The 18,001-nt window shown below is 37.4% G+C and overlaps 1 protein-coding gene across 1 annotated transcript; it reads left to right on the top strand.

Moving 5' to 3' along the window:
• Positions 1–4,752: 4,752 nt before the first annotated feature.
• On the top strand, positions 4,753–17,692 carry LOC107794170 (bifunctional aspartokinase/homoserine dehydrogenase, chloroplastic). Its single transcript, XM_016616633.2, has 18 exons — positions 4,753–5,077; positions 7,881–7,954; positions 8,042–8,416; positions 8,722–8,810; positions 8,917–9,220; positions 9,349–9,401; positions 9,491–9,705; positions 9,782–9,869; positions 9,947–10,060; positions 10,933–11,031; positions 11,395–11,589; positions 12,549–12,631; positions 14,658–14,883; positions 15,133–15,278; positions 15,453–15,588; positions 16,066–16,149; positions 16,261–16,353; positions 17,092–17,692. Exons 1-18 carry the CDS (start codon positions 4,929–4,931, stop codon positions 17,335–17,337), a joined length of 2,769 nt encoding a protein of 922 aa, XP_016472119.1. The 5' UTR covers positions 4,753–4,928; the 3' UTR covers positions 17,338–17,692.
• The last annotated feature ends 309 nt before the right edge of the window (positions 17,693–18,001 follow it).

The following is an 18,001-nucleotide window of genomic DNA, read 5'->3' on the forward strand; positions in this document are numbered from 1 at the left end:
TGCTCCGGAAGTATCATGCCGACCTATCACATGTGTCAGACTTCAGCAAAGTTCAACTAGATAATAGCTTGGGTTATGAAGAGGAGCCAATTGCCATTGTTGATAAACAGGTTCGCCAGTTGAGGTCCAAGAGGATTTCTGCAGTAAAAGTCCAGTGGAGGGGCCAACCAGTCGAGGAAGCGACTTGGGAGGCCGAGGAAGACATGCGGAGCAGATATCCACACTTATTCAGCACTCCAGGTACAATTCTAAACCCGTTCGAGGACGAACGCTTGTTTAAGAGGTAGAGAATGTAATGACTCAACCGGTCATTTTAATTTTTAGAATCCCGTTCCCTAAAATAAAACTTCCTGTAGGTGCTTGTAATGATTTATGACTTGCGGGGATGGTTGGTTCGGGATTTGGAAGTGTTTGGGTGAAACCAGAACACTTGGTTCCTTAAGTTGGCCTTAAAGTGCTAAGTTTGACTTCGATCAACATTTTGTGAAAACGACCCCGGAATAGAATTTTGATGATTCCAACAGCTCCGTATGGTGATTTTGGACTTAGGAGTGTGTTCGGAATTTTATTTGGAAGTGCGTAGTTAAATTAGGCTTGAAATTACTAAAAACAAGAATTTAAGTTTGAAAGTTTGACCGATGAGTTGACTTTTTGATACCGGAGTCGGAATCCAGTTCCGAAAATTTTCATAGCTTCGTTATGTAATTTATGACTTGTGTGTAAAATTTGAGGTCAATCGGAGTTGATTCGGTAGGTTCCGATATTGAATGTAGAAGTTGAAAACTCTTAGTTTCATTAAGCTTGAATTGGGGTATGATTCATGGTTTTAGCATTGTTTGATGTGATTTAGAGGTTCGACTAAGTTCGTATGATGTTTTAGGACTTGTTGGTATATTTGGTTGAGGTCCCGAGGGCCTCGGGTGAGTTTCAGATGGTTAACGGATCAAAAATTTGAGTTAAAAAGCTACTGCAATTTTTCCTCTTCTGCTGGACATTCTGGGCTGTGATCGAACCCAGATATCGAGCCAGATATCGAGCCCAGGTATCGAGCCCAGGGTTGACGAGGTACAGGCTCGAGCTAGTGTATCGAAGCCATGATCAAAGGTCCAACTCGAGGGCCATGATCGAAGGTCCAGCTCGAGGGCCATGATCGAAGGCAAGGCTCGAGGGCCAGGATCGAGACCCAAGATCGAGGGTCACAATCGAAGGCTCAAGCTCGATGCCATGATTGAGGCTATGATCGAAGGCCCAACCTTGATGCCCTGATCGAGGCCATGACCGAGGTCCAGGCTCGAGCCTGTGATCGAAGTCGCGATCGAGGCCCAGTTCGAGGACCAGTTCCGAAGGCTGCTGGGCAGTTTTATAAAAAGAGGGCATTCGTCCCATTTGCCATTTTTGACGAACTTGAGCTTGAGCAGAGACGACTTTTGACAGTTTTTCAAGGGAAAAATATTGGGGGTAAGTGATTCTAACTCGGATTTGGTCTACATATACAAGTATATCATTGTTTTCACAATTTAATTAATGTTTTGAGATTGAAATTTGGAAAAGTTTAGAAATCTCATAGAAATGAAATTTTGAGATTTCGGTATCGATTCGGAGTCGGATTTGAGTGAAACTGGTATGGTTGGACTCGTAATTGAATGGGTTGTCAGATTTCATAACTTTCGCCGGATTCCGAGATGTGGGCCCCGCGGACAAATTTTTAATTAATTTCGGGATCTTTTCTTAAAAATATAGTATTTTCTTATAGAATTAATTTCTACAATATTTAGTGATTTTTATCAAATTATTTTGGCTAGATTCGAGCCAGACAGAGTTGGATAATCGTGGAAAAGACCATATAGTGGATTAAATTAGAGCAAGACGAGGTAAGTTTCTTGTCTAATCTTGTGAGGGGGAAATTACCTCATAGGTGATTAAAATTAAATAATTGTTGCTAATTATGGGGGGGGGGGGGCTACGTACGCACGAGGTGACGAGAGTCCGGGCGTAGCTACTGTTAATGCTAAAGTCCGGGTAGTTTAGGACTCAAAGCATGTCTTACTTGTGTAAATTGTATTCTTTGATTTATTTATATTAATTGATATCTATATGAATATATTGTGAATTGTTAGATAAAGATATTAAAGGATGAAAATCGCATAGGCTTGATTGTCTGTTTAAATCAATTAATTGTTAAAAGAAATTGTTCTCCTCCCGAATTTACCTTATAACAAATATACTCTCCTTCCGGAGGCACATAAGAAAATGTTCTCCTTTCTTGTGGAGCGGGCCGAACGCCTCGACAGGATAGATGCATCTATGGATCGCGCCGCACGTCCCTCGGCAGTGTACACGACACTCTGGATCGGATCGTACGTCCTCGGCAGAAATCATGCTTAATAATAATAATTACATGATACTTTAATAATTTATTTCAGCTTGTGAAGCTAATTAATAAATTGAAAAATCCTTGGGATTTAATGAATTATTATTCTTTCTTGTTAAAGAATTAATTGTGACTCCTGTAAATGAGGTTTAATTGATAAATTGAAAACTATTTGAATTGAAGGAATTTAATTAATATATTGAGAATTATTACATTTGAAGGAATTTGATTATTTTTTCTGATTAAATAAATTATTGTGAATTCTGTAAATTATGCTGATTTAAATATCCTAGTTTTATTTCAGTTATTATTGACCCATAGTGAATGTCAAAGTCGGCCATCTCGTCTCTACCACTTCGAGATTAGGCTTGATACTTGCTAGGTACACGTTGTTTACGTACTCATACTACACTTGCTGCACTTTTTGTGCAGGACCTGAGACAGGTACTAGTGGAGGACCTATCATCATATACCCACGTCATCCCGAGGCATAGTGGTGAGCTGCCTTTCTGAGCCGTTCTGCAGTTACCCGTGTCTCTTCTTATATTTATATTCTGTCTATTTCATTTCAGACAGTATTTGGAGTTTTGTATAATCTACTAGATGCTCATGCACTTGTGACACCGGGTCTTGGCACACACATTGGTAGAAGTTAGTATTTTATTATTTTCTTGAAATAAAAGTTTAACCAATGTACGATTGACTTATTAGTTGGCTTGCCTAGCTGTAGTGTTGGGCGCCATCACGACTTATAGGTAAAATTGGATCGTGACAAGCTCGCAAATGTGACTGTCGCAAATGCGAGCATGAAGCTCGCAAATGTGACTGTCGCAAATGCGACCAATGTCTCGCAAATGCGAAACCTGAGCACCAGCAAAAATCTGATCTCTCCTGAACTCTCCGAAACGCGTCCGAAACTCACCCGAGCCTTCACGGCTCCAAACCAAACATGCACAAAAGTGTAAAAACATCATACGAACTCGCTTGCACGGTCAAAATACCAAAATAACACCTAGAACTACGAATTGGACACCAAAACAAATGAAAATTTCAAAGAAACTTAAGAACTTTCAATTTTCAACCGGACGTTTGAATCACGTCAAATCAACTCCGTTTTGCACTAAATTTTGCAGACGAGTCATAAATGCTATAATGAACTTATACCAAGTTCCGGAACCGAAATTCGAACCCGGTAACATCAAAGGCAAACTACGGTCAAACTCATGAATTCTTTAAACCTTTAAATTTCTAGTTTTCAACAAATTGCGTTAATTCAAGATAGGGACTTTCGAATTCGATTATGGGCATACGACCGAGTCCCAAATCATGATACGGACCCACCGGGACCGTCAAAAAATGACCCAGGTCAGTTTGCTTAAAATGTTGACCGAAGTCAACTCAAAAAAAAGTTTTAAGGGACGATTTCACATTTTCATCAATTTTCTCATAAAAACTTTCCGAAAATAGAACGCGGACTGCGTACGCAATCGAGGAAGGCGAAACAGAACTATACGAGGTCTCGAAATACAGAAATAAAGGGTAAACCTATAAATGACCTATCGGGTCAGCACAATAGACAAAAATAAAATAAAAAAGACAATAGTCGATAGACGGAAAAGAAAAGACGGTAGTGTTTACTTAATTAGTAGAATGAACAACTTGAAAAACACAAGACAATAACTCTTTATAGCAAATTAAATTGCATCAGCAAATACCAAAATTAGTAACATAGAAGAAGAACGACTACAGTCTATAGACAAAAATAAAATAGAAAAGACAATAGTCGATAGACGGAAAAGAAAATAATGTAGTCTTTACTTATATAAAAGAAAAAGAAAAGAATAAGAGAGATACTATGAGCCCGTTTGGATTAGCTGATTATAAATAACTTATAAGTTTGAGGTGCTGAAAAGTATTTTTAAGTTTTTAAACTGATTTTTTAAATAAGCATTTACGTGTTTGGATAGACGTGCTGAAACTAATGATAAGTAGTTGATGTGTTTAGTAGAAAAGTGCTAATAAGTTGTTCTTTTATTAAAATGACTATATTATCCTTAAAAACTTTACAAAAGATAATAAATTAAAAAGTTTTTTTATAAAGATAAAGATGAACAACGAATATGGAATGAAAAGAAAGTTAAGAAAATTTATTTTGGAAAAATATTTTGTGAATTAGAAAATATTATTAATACTAAACTAGTAAAAGCCTAGGTCAAACTATAAATGCTTATAAGATAAAAAGTCATAAGTTGGGATGACCAACTTATTATTTATGAATATTTATCAAATATATAGATAAACAAAAAAATATTTATAAGCTAAATTAACCAACTTATAAGTTTAGCCAAAATAATTGTGTATTCAAGAGAGTATTAGCCCCCGCGATAGACATGTGATTGTGGAATCGATGGGATAACCATATCTGCCCAAAATAAGAATATAAAATAGCGTAATATAATTTGATGTAACACAGTGGTTAAACCTACTTCCCACCTTAAGCCCCTTTCTCTTCTGCTGCTACTGATACTGGGGGATACTCTTCTCAATCAACTCATCAATGGCAGTCTCATCTCCTATTTATCCATCTTATTCTTCATGCCATCATCTCTCCTCAAAAGACTCAAATTTCAACGCCAAGGGGAAGAAGCTTCCCACCATTCACAAGATCTACCCCTTTTCTCTCCTCCAACGCTCTCCTTTTCTCAAGTAAACATTCTTCGTTCCTTATAACCCATTTGAGTGTTCATTTCTCTCTATGTTTGTTCTATGCATGTTATCTTTATGGTAATTGAATCTTCAAGAATCTTGAATTTTTGTAATTCTTGGTGCTAACTTTTTGGTTTCCTTGTGGGGTAAAGTTTGCACCTTTGAGATGAGTTACTCATATTAGCTTTTACCCAGAGCATAAAAAGTTGTTATTTTTAAAGGGTTTATGCACAGTTGCATGGGATTGAAATACAACATGCCTTTAAACTATTGGAATTATCTTATCATTTCATGCAAGTCATTCTGCTAGCTTTTGAGCACTGCTTCCTTTTGTGGTAGAAGGTCTTTTACTGAGTAGTGAAGAGGAATAGGAACTTTCTTAGACATAGTTTTAATGTGCATTGTTTGGTAGGTCCAATTAAGCTTTAAAATGAATGTCCTTTTGCGAATTATCAAAGATATTTATTTGCTATAATATTGGAAGGGGGGGGGGTTGTTGTAAAATCACTGGAAATTGAACATTTTCTATTATTGGTCCACATCTTAGATGAGTATTTTGCATTCATCTATATTGAGGCTTGTTATCAATTTAAAGAGAAAAAATTTAGCGTGTATGTGTTGGTACTTATAGGCAAACAGGGAGAAAAGGAAGAGAGAAATTTTTTAGCAGAAAACTATGGAGGAATGAAGAAATGCAGGCGTTTTGACCTAGCCACTTGAATTCCTTCTACTAGTTGATCCCTGCAATTAACCACTGAATCAGCAAATAGTTGTTGAAACGGACAAGTACGAAATGAATTCAACTGGTATAGGTCCCATATCTATGTCCATTTAAGTTTTATCCATTCAGATACAACAGTTTGATTGTAGATAATTTGCCACGGTGCGGGGTTTCTTGGACAATGTCATCACCTTAAAGACATAACATAAACAGAAAGGAGCTGACTGATGTCCGCACGATACTGTTTAGCATAGAGATGAGCATATTTGGCAACAATCAAGAGAGTAGTATTAGTCCATTCGAGGCAGTGTGTCCTAGCATATGTAAGCATGGGGTTTGACCCCGTAAGAGATGGACACTTCTTAAATAAGCCTGATGTTTGATCCCCAAAGAGATGTTTCTCCGACATCTGATGACTTCTTTGTGGAATTTAACGCTAAAAACTTTTGAAAGAGACCAAAAAGAAAGAGAAATTTATCCAATCGATGGTGATAAGGTGGACTAAACATCTACTAATGAACATGTACTTTATACACTTGAAGATGATGTATGGAGCAAATTAACAAAGACCAATTTATAATGCACCTTGTGCCCATTCATCAACACATATACTTATAAATAATGCAGTTTCACTATTAAGTTCTTTTCTTTTAGTCTCCCAAAAAGGCAAGGTACCATTGGGATCCGAAACTCGTAGAACATTATAACAAAGAGCTACTGCCATGCGTTAGTAAAGCTATACATAGACATACAGAAACCTGCATCTCTACCTGTATAAATACTTTTAATTAGATTGATTAGGTCATTTATATATCATAAGATATGAAAAAGAAAATACAAAACTTTTGAAAGAGACCAAAAAGAAAGAGAAATTTATCCAATCGATGGTGATAAGGTGGACTAAACATCTACTAATGAACATGTACTTTATACACTTGAAGATGATGTATGGAGCAAATTAACAAAGACCAATTTATAATGCACCTTGTGCCCATTCATCAACACATGTACTTATAAATAATGCAGTTTCACTATTAAGTTCTTTTCTTTTAGTCTCCCAAAAAGGCAAGGTACCATTGGGATCCGAAACTCGTAGAACATTATAACAAAGAGCTACTGCCATGCGTTAGTAAAGCTATACATAGACATACAGAAACCTGCATCTCTACCTGTATAAATACTTTTAATTAGATTGATTAGGTCATTTATATATCATAAGATATGAAAAAGAAAATACAGAAAATTGTGTCTAGTACTCTAGTTGCATCTTTATCATGTTCAATTTTATCTTTTATTGATTTTCCATTCCCCCTTTTTCTTCTGTAAAAAATGCCATATCTGCATGTATTACTAGCCGCCTTGATGTTACAAACAGAGCAGTAAGTAACGTCTGTAGTTGGTTGAGGCAGTCCAATTCCTGTTATCTTCCTTTGCTAATTTAAGAAGAGGTCTCTGATCCATTAGAATTGAATTTGCATCATTCGACTTCTTCCCTTCTGCCGACAGTTGTTGGACTCTTCAAAATTTAATGTCTTGCTAATGCATGACATAATGTTGTAGTGGTCCTCATGTGTAAGTAACTTTGGGCTAATGACTGTACTGGCATAAGAAAGAAATTAGTTTTTGCCATGTCTAAACTTCCAGTTCAATTTTAAAATACCAATAAAAGAAAGAAAAAAAGAAAAAGAAAAAGAAAAGAACAGAAGGAATATAAGGACCCTCCACCTCGAAACATAAGGTTGGCATTTCAAGTCATCAAAGGAACAAATTTGGCGAGGCTACTGTTGGGATCTTAGCTAGGGGGGTTTGGAGGCGTGGGGTTTCTAATATCCCCCCTTCCCCCTCTCTCCCCCCATCGAAGAGGGAAAAGAAAAGAAACAAAAAAATAATTTTGTCGCCATCGGTGACATATACTTTAAGCTAAAAGATCCTTATGACTTTGTTATTACAGGAACAAAACTTCTAATGGGCTACCTGGACACTTACTATGTTTGCCCCTTTCCTTTGAGAATTTTCTTTTCACCTCATTGTTTCCATTCTGGTAAAGTCTCACCTTGCTTTTCTTTTATAATTTCATTTCAGAGTGGATTTTAGTTCACAATGGGGAAGAAGAGAATCATCAAAGTTCAGCATAAGTGCTGCTGTGACGAGCAAAGGTCTATTTTACACTTAAATTTCTCATCATCCATGTGTGATTTTCACTAGTTTCTGATTTCCTCTTCCTTCGTCCAATATTGTGACAGAATACTCGTTGGATGGAGCACTAGAAAATACTCAGCTCCCAAAGGGCGATTGCTGGTCTGTTCATAAATTTGGTGGTACCTGTGTGGGAACATCTGAAAGAATTGGTAATGTAGCTGAGATAATAATTGCAGATCAATCAGCGAGAAAGTTGGTAGTGGTATCTGCAATGTCAAAAGTCACAGATATGATGTATGATCTGATTTACAAAGCGCAGTCTCGGGATGACTCGTACCTGACAGCACTTGATGCTGTTCTAGAGAAACATAAATTAGCAGCTGTTGATCTACTTGATGGAGATGAACTAGCTAGTTTTTCATCAAAACTGCACCATGACATCAACAACCTTAAAGCCATGCTCCGTGCAATATATATTGGTATGCTTGCGTTTCCCATTTTATTTTCCTAATGTCGGGAGGAAAAAGCCACCTGATGCTTTTTTCTCAAACTAAAAGAAAGATATTTTCAGAATACTTCAAATCCGTTCCCTCGCACCTTTGCACATTGTTAAGTGGGAGCATATCTTGGTGCATTAGTATTATGGTTTTACTTCAGTCTGGTTAGCATATTGGTTGTCGCTTCAGTGTTTTGGTTTGCTAGAACTAAATTGGTTTCTTATTGGAGTTCCTTTGATTGTGACTCCCTTCTTTGGCATTAACTAAACTGCTTACTTGTTTTGCAGCTGGTCACGCAACAGAATCTTTTTCCGATTTTGTTGTAGGGCATGGGGAGTTGTGGTCTGCTCAGCTATTGGCATCCGCTGTCAGAAAGGTCGTTCTCTCGTAGATCTCATCCAATCCTTCAAAGCTATTATGCCTTGTAGTTATGAAATTGAAATTGTCCACATTTGCTCTACTTTTTAAATTTTTATGTGCAGAATGGTGTAGAGTGTAGCTGGATGGACACAAGGGAAGTGCTTGTTGTGAACCCAACAGGTTCTAACCAAGTTGATCCAGATTATTTGAAGTCAGAGGAGAGACTTGAGAAATGGTATTCTAACAATCCATCTAAAACAATCATTGCAACTGGCTTTATAGCTAGCACGCCTCAGAATATTCCTACGACTTTGAAGAGAGATGGTAGTGACTTCTCCGCTGCTATTATGGGGGCTCTTCTAAAAGCACGTCAAGTTACAATTTGGACAGATGTTGATGGCGTGTATAGTGCAGATCCTAGAAAAGGTTTGTCCTTGCTCATTGCATGCCGTTTCCAACCTGATGCCTTTCAGGACTTTCATGAGCCAAATTTTTGTCAGGTATTTATCATTGAGCTAGGATGTTTTCCAACTAAAAAGATACTTCATTTGCAGTTAGTGAAGCAGTAATACTGAAGACGCTGTCTTATCAAGAGGCATGGGAAATGGTAAAGTCATGACATTCTGTACAGTTGCTAATTTAGTATGTCCTCTTATCTGGCACTTTCTAACAGCAAAATATCTCATCTTTCTGCAGTCCTATTTTGGTGCCAATGTCTTACATCCTCGAACAATTGTTCCAGTGATGCAATATGACATTCCAATTGTAATAAAAAATATCTTCAACCTTTCTGCACCTGGAACAATGATCTGCCGATCCTCTGGCGATGAATATGAAGATGGACAAAAAGTGGAGTCCCTTGTCAAAGGATTTGCAACAATTGACAATGTAGCCATTGTGAATGTTGAGGGGTAAGGCTGCACTTGATTCAAGAGCAGTGACGTTTACAAATTATGTATTTTACATGATGTTTATTGTTCCTTTCAGAACTGGAATGGCTGGTGTTCCTGGTACGGCTAGTGCCATTTTTAGTGCAGTAAAGGATGTCGGTGCTAATGTAATTATGATATCCCAGGTACATATATCCTCTGATTCCTGTTATACGTGTTATTGGTATGACTATATGAAATTTAATTGGCTACTATAGTACAGGCTAGTAGTGAGCATTCAGTGTGCTTTGCTGTGCCTGAGAAAGAAGTAAAAGCTGTTGCAGATGTTTTGGAGTCTAGGTTTGGTCAGGCTTTGAGTGCAGGGCGACTTTCTCAGGTATTCTGCTCTTCCTGATTGCATTTAAGATATTAAACAGTGTCGTTAATCCAACAGTAACAGAAAGCAAAAAATGGGAGGAATGTTGTGTCCAGTTCTTGGCAGTATTTTTAGCAAATGCCTTTTGCATCTATTGCACTTTGCACCTTCCATTTCCTGGTTAAAGTTTTAATTTGAGCCCTGTTACGTGATAAAGGTCCGCTAGTCTTTTTTTCTTTTAACTTGTTCATTTAGATGTTGTACGAGACCAGTTAAATGGAAAAACAGAAAGCTCACAGTGAAGATGTGGTGTGACAAAGCTTCAACAGGTCTTCTCTTGGAGTATAATGCAATTCCTTTCGCATGGGGATGGTTTTTAGATATGCATTATGTAACACTGAGAGCTCCAAGGATCAAGAGTTCTTGCTCAGGAAAAAAGGCCAAGAGAAGTTCTGATGTTGCTGTTTGCTGATTTGATCAGAAAAAGGAAGAGTATAGTCATTGTCGGATTGAACATTGTCCTGCAATATTGGGCAAGTTATGATGATAGGCAGATCAGAAATTTGTGGCATTTGATTCTGGTTTCTTCTAACTTGAAAATTTAAACATTAGCTCAATAAAGTCTAAGAATTGGTAAAGCTGTCAAATTCTAGCAGTAGCAGATGCAAATAGGAAAGAGGAAAGACTGAAACAACATTTGTGGTGCCTAATCAGCAGTGATATAAGCGCTAAATGGATTGGGGTTCTTGGGGATTGTTTTTTTGTCTTCAGATTTTATGAAGTTATCTTTTCCACTTCATTTCGTCGTTTCACTGGTTGCAATTTGATAATCAAGCTACCTGATTAAAGGCACTTCTTTTGAACAACCTGATAATACCTTTAGTTCTTCTCAGATTGCAGTAATTCCCAATTGTAGCATTTTGGCAGCTGTTGGTCAGAGAATGGCAAGCACTCCCGGAGTTAGTGCTACACTTTTCACTGCACTTGCAAAGGTTTGGCAATTTTCTACCTTTACATTTTTTAAATATCTCGTGTATTCTGTAATCCATCAACAGTAGCACAAAATAAATGTCAAGCGATAGTTGTATAATGATGACCACTATCGCTTTTTGGTGCACACATATAGCCCCTACTTGTGTAGAAGATTGGGCGTCTTTTGTAGAGAATCATGTTTTGATGTAAATTCTCTACTTTTGTGTATACTTCTTGTATGCGGGAGTTTTTTCTCCCTTTTGATTAATACAATTTACCTTATCAAAAAAATGATGACCACTATAATATGTATGATATAATTTTTTTTGATCCTGGTAATTTTCTGAATGTCATAGTCTTCAACATTTAGCATTTGAATGCAGGCTAATATCAACATCCGTGCTATAGCTCAAGGCTGCACGGAGTACAACATTACAGTAGTTGTTAAGCGAGAAGATTGTGTAAGGGCTTTACGTGCCGTGCACTCAAAATTCTATTTGTCAAGAACAATAATTGCTGTGGGCATTGTTGGACCTGGATTAATTGGAGCTACATTGCTTGACCAGTTAAAAGATCAGGTTTGTCAATTCAACTTCTCCTATTGAAGTTAAGTAGTTACTTTTTACTCTTTGGCTATCAATTCTTTTATAATATTATAATCCGTGACTGTTTCTAGAACATATTTTGATGTTCCCTTTCTTTTTTTGCTCTACACAACATCAGCTAACAAGCCAAGACTTTAATGTTTAACTTTATGTCTATATTAACTCCTGTCTGATAAGATCTTTTGTATTATAAGGATGTTTCAAATGTTATAGTTCTGTTTCAGAAACAATATTTTATGGCACTTTGGCCCTCATTTTTTTAATTGATATAATCTATTTCAGAAACCATCTTGCCAGACATAAGCCGTGGTCAACAAATTGACATTGATTGTTTTTGCTTTTATCCCCTTTTCCATTCACTTCTGGAAAAGAAAAAAGTAGGAAACAAGTGAAGAAACACGTCTCAGGATATGAAGGCCCATGGTTCCCTTTTTATTTTTAAAGGATATGAAGGCCTATGGTTTCCATGCCTATTAAACGTGTTTACTGATTGCTTACTTTCTTTCATTTGTGAAAGGTCTCTATGCAATGCTACAGTTACAATACGGAGTATTCTGGTCCATTAGTTTTGGTTGTTAGTTCATCTGGAAGTGTATCTGAACCAAAGTAATTATGTTGTTGATATCACTTGCACCTTTTGTTTGCAAAGCACAGTTGATCAGCTTTCATTGGTATACTTTTTATGACAATGTTGTTTTTCGACATTTATGGAGGACACTTCCAAAATTTGTGACTTCTCTGCTTCCTGTTTTTAAGGAAACAGTTTGAGTTCCAAAATATATGATTATGAATTTCGATTCACTACTGCTGTGAATGCAGTGACTCAGATTCTTGAGGAATAATTCATTGCTTAACTTTGTGTAATTTGTGGCAATTCATTCTTCAAGGAAATTTTGGTAAATGACATTTCAACAATTCCCCTTCTTTGACAGACAGCTGTCTTAAAGGAGAAATTCAACATTGATTTACGTGTGATGGGAATAACTGGATCAAGGACAATGCTACTGAGCGAGTCGTAAGTCTTGAAAGTTGTATCTTCTTTTAGATGTTCACTGTTGTATGTTATACTTCTAAATATGGCTTTTGGCCCCTTAGAATCCCTTGTTAAAATCAGTTTTTCTCAGCTTCGATGATTGGAAACAACATTATGAATAAAAGATAAAAGCACAACACATTCAAGCTTGCTGCAAATAGCAACCTGATTGCTGAACTAATGGGACTAAGTCTATTCTTTTTTAATCAGTAAACAAGAGACATTATTAATCGGAAAAACTAAAACACCTAAATGGTGATTGGTATGTGCAAAGCGGGCAGTCCCCTACTCCCCCAAAAAATAAAAAAAGAAAGAAAAGGAAAAAAAGGAAAAAAAAAAAGAACGGGATAGCCTCTACACATAGATCCTATTCCTGTTGCGAGCTAATGAATATACATCCTGTGATGTACAACAGAAGGCTAGCATACAAATGTATCTGAATTTCATCTCTTGTACAGTAGCTGCTTTGCCCTCAGAAGGACTTGTTTCTTCATTTGAGACCACAACCAAGCAGTAATTCTTCATAGAATTTGGCATAACCCATTTTAGTTAAAAAATACTAAGGAATAGATCTTCGTTGTCCATTTTATTTTTCAAGTTGAGGGTCAAAAGTGCAGATGTTTCACCTCCTTCAAATTCTGCTTGCAAAAATTTGCTCAAAAAAGGTTTTCATGGGATTAAAGAGCTCTCTTCCACCTTCAGACCTCTAAACCTTCTTGTTTGATAGCTATATCAGTTTCTGGCCAAATCTTGAGAGTAACCACTTCGGCAAATGCCTTCTTGTTGGTAGTAGGACTAGTCCTAGCCACTTGTTTGTGCTCTTTCTCCACAAAAAATGGACCCTGCGAGCTTTGTTTGATCATCCATAGTTTTCCTCAACTCTAGGATGATAATTTGCCTTGTTCAGTAACAAAACATAAGGTATCTCCCCTATGTGTTTAAATTCTGGTAGATGGAATACTCGTAAGTCTGCTCCTTCCTCCACCATTTTCTGCAAATTCCACCTTCTATATCTGATGCTAATCTCATAGCCTGATGACTCCATAGGAGAATACTCGCTGATGTGAATGCTTGTCATTAAGTTCCTTTTCTCTTGATTCACCTGTACCATGTTTGGAACGGTCTTCCTTGATGTTAAAGGACTTAGTACCAGTAATGGACAAGAAACTTCTGCCCATGAGAAATAAAGAACTTAGATCTGCAGCTTAAAGAAACAACCTCTCAGCCCGTCCAGGGTAGGGGTAAGGCTGCGTACATCTCACCCTCCCCGTACCAGTGATAAACAAGAAACTTCTGCCCTTGAGAAATAAAGAACTTAGATCTGCAGCTTAATAATTAAAGGAGCACTTTTGAGTTGTCAGAGAAAAGAGAACTAAGGTTGTCGGGATTTTAGGGTGAAGGGAGACATTCTATGTCTAACCTACTCTGGAGTTGCATATGGAACTAAGTCTATTCTGTTGTTTGAATTTGATGATGTAATGGGAGATGGGAGACATTCTAAGTCTAACGTACTCTTGAGTTACATATGGAACTAAGTCTATTCTGTTTTTTGAATTTGATGATGTAATGGTCAATTTAAAATATGAATCCGGTTGTATGCAGTTAATCCTCCAACGGAATCTTTATTATGATTTGGCTTTGCATGACAATTTTTCAATCTTGTTTGCTGAGGTTGAAGAAATGATGGTGAAATCTTGAAACTGGTATTGTTTCAGGATTTTTTGTTTTTGAGATTTGTAGTCAATTCTGGGGGAGAAATATAGTCTTCTGATTCTCCTTCCATCTATGCTTTGACTAGAAAAAGAAAACATATACTTTTAACATAATAAATGATCTGGTGCTAAATTGGAGGGAGTTTGTTGAAGAATTAAAAAGAAAATATAAACTTAGTTTCTATCAGATGGCTGGCACTTCAAGTGCTTTTTTTTGGTTATAACGCTATACATATCGATATTTTTAAATGCTCTTCAGTAGCATGATCCTAAGACGTTCTTGTCAATGTTGATAGGGGTATTGACTTGTCTAAATGGAGGGAGCTGCTAAGTCTAAAAGGAGAAATGGCCGACTTGAGTAAGTTTGTTCACCATGTACGTGGAAATCATTTCATCCCAAACACTGTATTGGTGGACTGCACTGCAGACGCTCGTATCGCAAGCCACTACTATGACTGGTTGCATAAAGGAATACATGTTGTCACCCCAAATAAAAAGGCTAATTCAGGACCACTAGACCAGGTAATACTTTCATATTTGATTTTCTGAATTTGCCCACTTCTGGAAATACTTAAATAGTAGTCACATCAACATGTTCTGATCATTTTTTGCTTTCATGTTCTTTCCACTCCATTCTAGTGAGGAAAAGGTGACGATATTTTGATTTTTGAAAGTGTTGTTTTTTCTCTCTTTCACTAAAATTTTTGAAATAGCTGAAAGGGAGCTTCTAATACCTGTTGTTGCATTTTTCTTTTCGTAAATTGCCTCCAGTACTTGAAGCTGAGAGCTCTACAGCGACAATCATATACACATTACTTCTATGAAGCTACTGTTGGAGCTGGTCTACCAATTATAAGCACCTTACGTGGACTTCTTGAAACTGGGGACAAGATATTGCGGATTGAGGGCATTTTTAGGTTGGTAATGTTAATATATGCGATTGTGATTTGCACTTGTTACAAACTCATTCCTAGATATTGAATAGTTACTGATGAGGTGACTCATGCCTTCGCTACCTCATGCACTATGGGAAATAAAATTTGTTAGTTTGGTTTCTTCATATTCAGTTTCATCTTCTTTCGTTTTTGCAGTGGAACTTTGAGTTACATATTTAATAACTTTGCGGGCTCAAGAGCGTTCAGCCAAGTGGTGAAGGAGGCAAAAGAGGCGGGTTATACTGAACCAGATCCAAGGGATGACCTATCTGGAACAGATGTTGCCAGAAAGGTATTGGGTGATGGTTTCACGTATCTGATTTCTTGTCATTCAAGTGTTAGCTAAAATAAGCTGATTCCTCTATTTCCATTTTTCCACAAAGTTGGTGATTGTTCAGCGGAGTTTATCATCTTGGGATTACTAGATGGCCAGAGTAAACTACTCTGATTTTAATTTTAAGAAAAATGGCCCGTGTAAAATACTCTGATTTTGCTTTTGAAAAATGGCTACAGTATAAACTTGGGTGCTACTCTCTTGCATGACGGGCTAGAATTTTATTATACAATGGCTTCCATGTTCCTTCCCCGGATCATGGAAGCCATTGTGGTGAAGGAGGTCACGGGTTCAAGCCGTGGAAACAACCTCTTGTAGAAATGCAGTGTAAGGCTACGTACAATAGACCCTTGTGGTCCGGCCCTTCCCCGGACCCCGCGCATAGCGGGAGCTTAGTGCACCGGGCTGCCTCTTTTAATGGCTTCCATGTTCCAGGTGATAATTCTTGCTAGGGAAAGTGGGCTACATCTAGAGCTTTCAGATATCCCTGTTCAGAGCCTTGTGCCTGAACCATTACGGGTGAGTGCTTAGTTTAATTATGTGCAGCATTAGTTCTTTTGATAAGTTTTGTTCGTCATTAGTTAAATAGCTGTTTTTCTCCATGAAGTAATTTTTAGTGGTCTTTTTCAGGATTGTGCATCTGCTGAGGAGTTTATGCAGCAGTTGCCACAATTTGATCAACAATTGGCTAAGCAGAGGCAAGAGGCTGAAGATGCTGGGGAAGTGAGTACTCTGGACTTAAATCTATAGAAATGAGCTCGACTGTTACGGATACTTACTGCTGTGATGGTCATCTTGTCCGAAAGAACCTACTCTCGTACTCCTTCCATCAGAATTGCAAAATTGTTTTCATATTCCTAAAGCGGGAAGCTTTCTCACACATTACATAACATCAAAAAGTATTACATGGGACTCATTTAACACCTTGCATCCAAACGTTTTTTCAATACTCTTGAAAATGCTGAAAGGTGACAATCATGTTCTAACTTTAACAAATGCACTTTTTTCCGAGGACATTTTAATATGTGTACTATGTTAAACATGGATGGTCAATTTAGGATAGAGGAGGAAACAACTTGGTATGAGAGATGCAACTCTAGGAAAGAGAAGCGTGAAATCTCATTAAAAAAAAAGGAAAATTGATGAATCATTTAGCATTTCAATCACAGAAGTAACAGATTATTCATAGCATATAGAGCTGTTCTTCATCATTGACGACTTATTTGATTCAATCTTTGGGGCAGAAACCGAGTGAAAGAGAAGTTTGTATTTTAGAAATTGTTTATTTATATGTAACATTTGATTAGGCCACACGCATCATCTCTGTGTGATTCAATCTAGTTCAGCAGCATAACAAATATTTTCTTGTCAGAAAGCTGTTGGAGTAGGTCACAAGCATGCATTATATGTCTTTTCCCTCGTATTTGTGCTATTTTTATATGACAAAATTGATGTATGAAGGTTTTGAGATATGTTGGAGTCGTCGATGTTGTCAACGGAAAAGGGACTGTCGAGCTGCAAAGATACGGTAAGGAGCACCCATTTGCACAACTCTCTGGATCAGATAACATAATTGCATTCACAACTGAAAGATATGCGACGCAACCTCTAATAGTGCGTGGTCCGGGTGCCGGGGCTGAAGTGACAGCCGGTGGAGTATTCTGTGACATCCTACGACTTGCATCATATCTTGGTGCTCCATCATAATTTATTTACTCCAAGCCTTTTCTCTGAGTACCAAGTTTCAGATTTTCGATACAGTCAGCAGCCTCTACCGATATATGCGACACTGCAGCATCCCTCTATGCTTTGCATGAATGGTGTTGCAGTTTGAGCAATAGCATGGCTCACTCTGTGACTGGGTTCTTCTCTTCTATAGGAATCATTGTAACTTGCTCATTCATGAATGCAACTCTGAGATTTGATTAAGCTGTGTTTTGGTTTGAGATGCATATATCTTGTAGTGTACTCCCTTGTTAGTGAAGTGGATTGGTGAGTGTATGTCGATGCGATTAAGCGTTCAAGCATTGTTTCTCTTGACCGTTTAGTGTTAATTACTCCATATCCGTGCTTCATTTGCTCAAATTTGTTGTGTGAACTCATTTTACGCTCGATGGACACTAAATGGTGCTTTTAGGGTTGAAAAGTGATATTGTCTCTTTTAATTAGCTTGTATATGGCCTTCCAAAGTGAATGGAGGACTGGAGTTACTCCAAATGATGTTGGGGTATTGACTCCTCTCCCCAACTTGTGAATCACCAGATACCCATTTTTTTCTATGTTCCAGTCAATATCAAATGAAAAAAAAAAAAAAAAAACACTGTAATTTACTACACACAAGAAATTTTAGCGAGTAATGGAAGAAATGTCA

Source organism: Nicotiana tabacum, chromosome 4 (assembly GCF_000715075.1).
Source record: "Nicotiana tabacum cultivar K326 chromosome 4, ASM71507v2, whole genome shotgun sequence".
NCBI lineage: Eukaryota > Viridiplantae > Streptophyta > Magnoliopsida > Solanales > Solanaceae > Nicotiana > Nicotiana tabacum.

Excerpts from the sequence above, each read along its gene's own strand:
- LOC107794170 (XM_016616633.2), top strand. The coding sequence starts at position 4,929 with ATGGCAGTCTCATCTCCTATTTATCCATCTTATTCTTCATGCCATCAT. Across the intron at positions 9,870-9,946 it reads ATGTAATTATGATATCCCAG|GCTAGTAGTGAGCATTCAGT; the intron begins GTACATATATCC and ends ACTATAGTACAG. Across the intron at positions 16,354-17,091 it reads AGGCTGAAGATGCTGGGGAA|GTTTTGAGATATGTTGGAGT; the intron begins GTGAGTACTCTG and ends TGATGTATGAAG.